The sequence below is a fragment of the Musa acuminata genome, chromosome BXJ2-5, assembly GCF_036884655.1.
Source record: "Musa acuminata AAA Group cultivar baxijiao chromosome BXJ2-5, Cavendish_Baxijiao_AAA, whole genome shotgun sequence".
NCBI lineage: Eukaryota > Viridiplantae > Streptophyta > Magnoliopsida > Zingiberales > Musaceae > Musa > Musa acuminata.
Genome location: NC_088342.1, coordinates 2,421,586 through 2,429,551, shown reverse-complemented (window position 1 = coordinate 2,429,551; position 7,966 = coordinate 2,421,586). Strand labels below are relative to the sequence as shown.

The 7,966-nt window shown below is 35.1% G+C and overlaps 1 protein-coding gene across 2 annotated transcripts; it reads right to left on the bottom strand.

Annotated features, from left to right (window-relative positions):
* Positions 1 to 534: 534 nt before the first annotated feature.
* LOC135612111 (uncharacterized) lies at positions 535 to 7,702 on the bottom strand. Of its 2 annotated transcripts, XM_065107932.1 has the most exons (6): positions 7,536 to 7,702; positions 6,492 to 6,592; positions 5,352 to 5,869; positions 5,076 to 5,252; positions 1,149 to 1,281; positions 535 to 894 (listed from the first exon to the last, which is right to left on the bottom strand). In XM_065107932.1, exons 1-6 carry the CDS (start codon positions 7,608 to 7,610, stop codon positions 855 to 857), a joined length of 1,044 nt encoding a protein of 347 aa, XP_064964004.1. In that variant the 5' UTR covers positions 7,611 to 7,702; the 3' UTR covers positions 535 to 854. The 2 variants fall into 2 exon arrangements, with proteins under 2 accessions (XP_064964004.1, XP_064964005.1); XM_065107933.1 differs by lacking the exon at positions 5,076 to 5,252.
* Positions 7,703 to 7,966: the final 264 nt, after the last annotated feature.

The following is a 7,966-nucleotide window of genomic DNA, read 5'->3' as shown; positions in this document are numbered from 1 at the left end:
ACTACTGAAAATATATATTAGAAATAAAAATAAAAAATAATGATGCCAAAGTGACGAATGGTTTGGTGAACGAATACGAATTAAGAAAGCATTTTTTATCATCAGAATTGTTGCGTCGAAATATATTAGTAGCAATGTTCACGATAGAAAAATAAATTTAAAAAAAATATTTAATGCACTAGGCTTCTGTTAATGTAAAATTTAAAAACAGTCAATATATATAATTTTATCTTTAAATATTTGCTAAATAAAGATATGTTCAATGCACAAGACTTATCTCCTCGAAATATGAGAAGAATCAATATACATAATCTTATCTTTAAATATTTAAAAAATATTTTCGTAATTCAAATCGAAACAATTTTACCATTGTACCCTGATCTCTTAGAGATAAACTATCGTATATTAATATGCTACATAATAATTAATTAAACAAAATATGAGAAAAGTCAACGAATATAATTTTATTTTTAAATATTTAAAGAAATTATTTTCGTAATTCGAATTCTGATCTTTCAAATTGTAAAGAAACAATTTTACTGTTGTACCCTGATCTCCCAGAAATAAACTATCGTATGTTAATATTCTACATAATGATCAATTCAACAAAGATCCCATAAGAATGGATTCTGTATAATCCACATGATGACGAAAACGAACCTAACTCAGTAAGCGCAAGCAACATATGACTCTCTCCGTCGTACATTCAAAAGATAGAAAGTCCAAGTAACCGGGTCAAAGACATTACGAACATCTCTAGACGCTAAATACTACTAGTATTAGTAGCTCTCCGTGTTGACATCATACGACTAGAACTGTTATCTTCCACCCAAGACGTCATAAAAGTTAAGATTCTATTGTGATGCTTTTCGCCTTGATTGCTCCGGCAGGTACCTATTTAACACATAAGATTATTGTCAATCGTAGTTAGTTCAGGTACTAATGGAAGAAATTAAGCAAGATATATCTGGTTCACAGACATCCAGCAAAATTTAGTCTGGCTATTTAGAATAAAGTCAATGTGTAATATAAATCTAACTTAATTGTATATGTTCGAAAGATACGTGTAAATGTTTGAGAGGTAGACAGTGAAAACCAGAACAAGAATGAAGGGTTGTAATGTCTGGTGAACAAAATAGAAATCTTGCCTGCCAGAATGGAATCCTGCAGAATACCATGCACTTAGGACAACAGCAAGATCAGTCTCCTGGCTGATGACTCCTGATGCCTTGAATTCATCTTCACCGGAAATTTCTCCTTTATCCTTCATGTTCTCCTTCTCTACAGTCATAATAGGAACCAAGTTGCAAGCATTACATCCAAGAAAAAAATGTTTAGGTTGTAGAACAAAATATTCAGTCTATAAGAGTTCTTACAAAGTATACCAATCATAAATCTGAGGCAAATAGAAGCTGAAAATAATAATGGAAGGCTATAATAAAGATGAATACTGGAGAACAGAACCTTCAGGTAATATTTTTTATGTATATCCACAATCATCTGGCACTAATTATCCAAGTTGGAGCATATGGTACATTACATTATATTTGATGCTCATCATCCATAATGAAGTGAAATGATCATCTCGCTTCCAAAATTATGCCAGATTATAATTGAACATCATTGAGCTCTCCTCTTTAGAGAGACTATGGTAAGAGAAACAAGTGATAATTTCAATCAGTAAGGATGCCAATTGTAAGTTTCTTGTGATGATCAAAAGCTCTACTATTTGTAGGACTATTATGCATGAAAAGGGTATTTACACATGCCCCCAGCCCATTTAGTTGAAAATTAAACCATAAGATGCCAATGATAGCACTTCTGTTTGATGAGCATAAGAATTAGGTGAAAATAACAACAACATCTATCCTCACCCTAACATCTACCCCCACCCAAGAAAGAGAAGAAAGAGGCTCTACTTGCTCTACAGTTCCACAACAAGAACTCCTTTTTTAATAATGAAAGAGTGATTTGAGAATTGCTAGGGTCCTAAGAATCATGTAAACACAAAAGCCTGATCCTTTTCCTTCATCATTCTATTAGGTCCTTGAGGAAAGATAACGACACTAGTACCAAGGTGGCAAGACCACCTCGAATACTTCCATTCTCATCCGCAACTTGTTTTATGAACCAATGACAATGAGTTACAATGAGATAAAGGAAAAAAAAAGATTGAGAATACATCAGAGAGCTCAAGGTATTATTATTAAAACATCCAATCACTCTATAAAAAAAGAATTCCACAGTAAGGTAACAACTTTTGCATTATATGGTACTATCACTAAATTATCCAGTAATCTAAAAAGGGATGGCCTAGTGCATGAGTTTCCCACTAATATATATGGTCGTAGGAGGGTATATACAAAATATTGTTGAGGTTGTTCTCATGACTTGAACAACTCTAAAGGAGCAACTTTATCATGGAAACAAACTCATTCTCTACTAAAATATCTAGCAATCACTTAAAAAGTTCATTACAGTCTAAATTCACTAAATTATCCAGTAATCTAAAAAGGGATGGGCTAGTGCATGACTTTCCCACCAATATATATGGTCTTAGGAAGGTATGTACAAAATCTTGTTAAGGCTGTTCTCACGACTCAAAGAACTCTTAAAGGAGCAACTTTATCAAGGAAACAAACTAATTTTCTACTAAAATATCTAGCAATCACTAAAAAGTTCATTACAGTCTAAATTCATTTGTTTTGGTTTTAAAATTATCATGACAATGGGGGATGAAGCAATTGGTCACCATTCTCCCATCATGATTCATGAGAATGTCTATATCAATGCACTGCATAGCAACATCTGCAGTACCGAACTGTATCGCCCGGTACCAAGGTTTGCCATACCGGACTGTACCGCCCGGTACGGGCGGTACGTACCGGTCCGACAGACCAGCGGTACGCGGACCGCACTGTACCGTACCGACTGTAGCGATACTGTAGCACACTGTAGCGATACTGTAGCACACTGTAGCTACACTGTAGCTGGGTGTACCGCTCGGTACACCTGTGTGTACCGCTCGGTACACCGTACCATACCAATACCGAGCCCGGGTCGAAACACCGGTACGGTACGATACGGCGAACCTTGCCCGGTACGGGCGGTACATACCAGTCCGACAGTTTGCCGGTACTCGGATCGCCTGTTACCGGTCCGAGTGCACTGTAGCAGAGCTACAGTACTCAGCACACCGTACCGTACCAGTACCAAGCCCAGATCGAAACACCGGTACGATACGGTATTGTGAACCTTGCTGCAATACTTCTGAAAGACCTTCCTTTGGTTCATGTGGCTATTGGAATTCACGATTTTACTTCTTTTGACTATTCATGACACAGAAACAGTACATCTTTCATTCTAAAAGAAGAAAGAGATCAGAAGAGTCAGGTGCACTTCATATGTCAATATCTAATCTCAATGGTCATCTCTCTCTCACTTTTTTATCAGTGTTCATTGCACGATAAAGCACAGAAGGATGACCCCTATAAAGGTCAAGTTTGATAATGTCCAACTACTTTTTTACTTTCTCATCATCCATAGTTCATACTTCATAGTTAACTCATAAGGCAACAGTAACACAGCAAGCAGAGGGACCTGATACATGGTTCTTGAATGCAGCAGTAGAATCCAAAAGTTCACTTATGTCACTAGAACAACATTGTCACTTTTGTAGATGTACATCTATACATGAACAAAGGTTTTAACGGTTACAAAAACTTCCCAAACAAAAATAAGTACAAAAACATGTTATCAGATTTGCAAAAAGAATCGTGTGACCCATCTGTAGTGAATAAGAAGAAAGTAATCAATTACATTTTTGTTCAAATAGTCCAAAGTCACCACAAAGCGTCCAAGTTGAGTGCATGTTTGTACATGAACTAAAAGAATCAGATAGTGTTTCAGAAAACAATTTTATAGTGTGCAGTGTGCACCATGAAAGAGGTTGCGTTTGGAAACACATTTGCATTTTTAATGTACAGTTGGAGAAAGAGACTTGAGTGAATATGTAGTTATAGAAGACCTTAAGTACTTGGTAAACAATAGATAAAAACTGCATTTTGAATATGCATTGACGTAAGTGTTGTTTGGTAAAATTGTCTTTCAAAAGTTCATTGAATATTTTATGACAAATTTACCCTTCTAATATTTTTAATATTTATTCCAAAATGAAAATATTTTTTTATTTAAATTAATAATTAAATAAAGAAATGTAATCTTATAAAAAATTTTGTATGACCCAAATATATAAAAAATAAAAATATAATCATATAAACAAATTTTTAAAAAAATTAAAAATAAATAAATAGAATTTTATCTTATAGAAATATATATCATGTTGGTTTTTCACTAAATCATTTAGACAATCTTGTAATTTTAGATAAAATCAAAAAGTATTTTCGAAATCTGAAAAATTATATTAGCATCCTGCAAATGCTGAAATACTAATACTACCCTAAGATAGTATCAACATTTGAGCATTTCCAATGCAACATCCAGGTTAGATGCAATTTCAAAAAAATTAACCAAACACCAATTCCCGTTTGAAATGTACATTGATCCCTCAATGCACGTCTCTTTAAACGTGTTCCCAAACGCGCCCAGAATCAAAACATCTTAGATGCATTCACCCTGAATACTAAAATTTCAATGAAGCAATAAAATCTCAACTGCAACCACTTCCACATTTCATAACCTATTCTACTTAAATATTCTGGTCACTTGTCTCTAAGAAGAACATTTGTAGGAATATGCATATGCCAACCATGTACTTCAAAGGGACCAGTCCTTATTCGTTGTGAATAATATCATAGACATATCAATATTGGGCAAGCAGACGCTATCATAAGCTTGCATTGACCAAAATGATTAAGGATGAATAAAGATAAGGCATGTCAAAAGAAAAGCTGCAAGAAAAGAAAGGATACTTAACAAGAAAAGTCATTTATTATATATAGGGCAACATGAGATGACTTAATTAAACCCTAAATACTATACTAAATAATAGCATCTCATCATAAAGTTGAAACCGCATAAGTAGGTCAGCATAGTCCCAAAATATGTGTGCCTACCTTGACAGATATTAGAATCCACGGATATTTCTTTTTTCAATGAACTTAATGCTTTTTCAGCAGCCATCATCCCTATTCTGACAACTGGATCATCTGTATTTGTAGTCTGCTTTGATGGATCTACTGTGAGTGATCCTCCAAGAGAACAAATACCACTTTGAACATGATCTTGACAACCTTAGGCACATAGCAAGGAATGATAACCACATAGCAAAAAGAAAAGCTAGATTTACAGGAACAAGGATAACTGCTCTTGTGAAAGAAACAATGTGTCACCTGTAAAATGATGCAGAACAGATGTAGAGCAGCTTTGTGGACAACAATAATAGCCTCTAAATGAAGGACCACAAATGGCACAAGCAGAAGCTGGGATCAATGAAGCAGATAAAGAATGGCATGAGCACAAGGAACATGGAGGTTGTGAACAACTTTCAGAAGCATTATTTCCAGGAAATTTCTCTGCCTGATATTCGCCGGATTGAACTGGGGTTTGGTAATTCCAATAATTTGCTTGCTGGAGTTGCTGAAGAACCTTTTGCCTCTCCTCCTCGAGTTCATAATACTGTTTAAGGAGATGATTGTACTCAATACTTTGCTCATCATTATGGTAATCGATTTCTGTAGTAGATACAGGGAAGTCCGATGAGTTAATTTTCGTGGCACGTATATTCACACCGAGACTGTCTTCTTCTAACTGATGGCCTTCAGTAGATGATACATACTTGTAGTAAGGCATATTAGTCTCTGTTACATCTTTTAGAACATTATTCTCACCAATGCCATGCTCGATTTGCCTTCAAAAGGAGAACAAAATAGAGAAAAGTTAGGAACTTCAAAACCCACCAATCATATGAAGAGTATAGGCAAAATGAATATAACTGCTACAACTTTAAAGATTGCAAAGAAATAGCTTCAAGATTTGCCTAATATACTTTAACAAATGTTCATCATATGGACCTTAAAATGCATTATAATACAAAAAGGGTAGGAGAGAAGCTTAAGAGCAGAAATGATCCTTGATAATCTTTCAACACTTCTGCAGTATAAAATCAATGGATAATATGTACATCTCATAATTGGTTTCAGGTCCTCAGTAGAAGATACTTTTCAACATCAATACTCAAAGGAACAAGAGGCAAGAGATAGGATGGGTGTTCCATGATCAAATACTATCCTCCATTTGAAGGAATATAATAATTGTCTTCAACTTAAGTTTCTAAGACATGAATATACTAGTGGCATTACATACATTAATTTTGCATAATAAGGATATGGCTAATAAATTTTCTAATGTGCAGAAGAAAATTCAATCATATATAAGTCTTCGAATATCTGAAGATAAGCAGAACTACCTCCTGTTACCCCATAAACTATATAAATAAATAAATAGATAGAAAAATAAATAAATAACACTACCTTTTCAAATTCTCACTATGAATAGGCTCATCTTGAGCACTTTCACCTATATGTTTTTCTTCCCCCAGAGGATTGGCTGGATGGCTTTCCCTGTGCACTGCCTGACAGAGTGCCATAATTATCAGAAATATATACTACACTAAATTTCCTTCTTGAAAAGTAAAGAAAAACCTGACGAAGGTCAAAATCAAGGAGATGCTCGAAATTCATGAAAATGCAGAACATAAGCATTAAACTTCTTATTGTCAGTCTATCTGCAGTTAGAAACAGGAAAAAGTGCAAACAAAGTCTGAATAACATGATTTAGACAGTAAAATTAAGAAATACAGATCAATAGGGAGCTTCTCAAAGCAAGCAAGACCTATTATGCAATAATAACCTAATTTTATGGTGGGCAGGTAAAATCAGGAACAACATTTGTTGCAAAGGATGGGAACAAATCGACTAAGTTGTATTAATAAGCATAAAACAACATCTAGAGCAGAATATAGAATCCAGGAAGCAATTTGGTGGCACTATTTAAGAAAGAAAGTGATAAAAAAAAACAAGAATTAAATCTGAATTACATTTTTCTATTACACTGGCACCAAGACCCAAGTTCTCTTGCTAAGACTCTCTCAATTGCTCTGAACGTAAGTTTTACCTACTGGGCCATTCTAAGCAAGAAAGAAGCACATCTACCATGCTAAGATGTGTCTAATACTAATTCTGGAACATACACTTACATTTTCTCATACTTAGAATCTGCAAATTTCCCATTCCAAGAAACCTCTGCAGCTTTGAACACGATATAATCAACACAGCAATTTATCAGTATATATTTGAAGGAGATGGGTGAGATGAAGATAATAATCCATGGAGTTGAACCCTAATAGTAATATTTATCTTCGGTAAAATCTAATAAAGATCGCGAAGTAAACGCATCGACTGACCTACAAAACTACACCGCAAGAGAAACCTATTCATGGAAGGGAAAAGGAACACCCCAACGATCGAAGATAAAAGGAGGAGAAGGAAGAAGGGACTGGAGCCAGAAAAGCGGACCTTGTAGGTGGCCATGGCGTGATCAAAAGCATCGATGAGAGCGGAGTCATCCCAAAGATCAGTTCCTTTCCCCATCCTCTCCCTTCTTCGCCGGTCTTCTCTCTGCTCGAAAGAATGCCCCAGTGAACTGGAGATTTATGTAGACGCCTCCACCACCCTAAGCGTATTGTTTTGGACGCGGCTATCATCTTGGGCCCAGGGCTATTCAAATAGCTCGATGGTGGATGACCCGCGTCCGTGCTTGCGTTTGACTTAAGTTTAGCTCGTTCGAGATTGGACTCGATGAATCATACTAATTGCTTTTATCGATCGTTCTTCACTCGATTTCGGAGGTATAAATAATGTATATATATATAATCAAATATTAGATCTAGTGGACAAAATTTTAAATTTTAAATTTTAAATATTAAGTTATCAAACATTCAGTCATA

Bases quoted from the DNA above. Each gene is read 5' to 3' on its own strand.
- LOC135612111 (XM_065107932.1), bottom strand. From the start codon at position 7,610: ATGGGGAAAGGAACTGATCTTTGGGATGACTCCGCTCTCATCGATGCT. The intron at 6,593-7,535 runs GTCCGCTTTTCT...GCACTCTGTCAG, and splicing joins ACGCCATGGCCACCTACAAG to GCAGTGCACAGGGAAAGCCA. The intron at 5,870-6,491 runs GTAGTGTTATTT...CTCCTTTTGAAG, and splicing joins CATAGTGAGAATTTGAAAAG to GCAAATCGAGCATGGCATTG.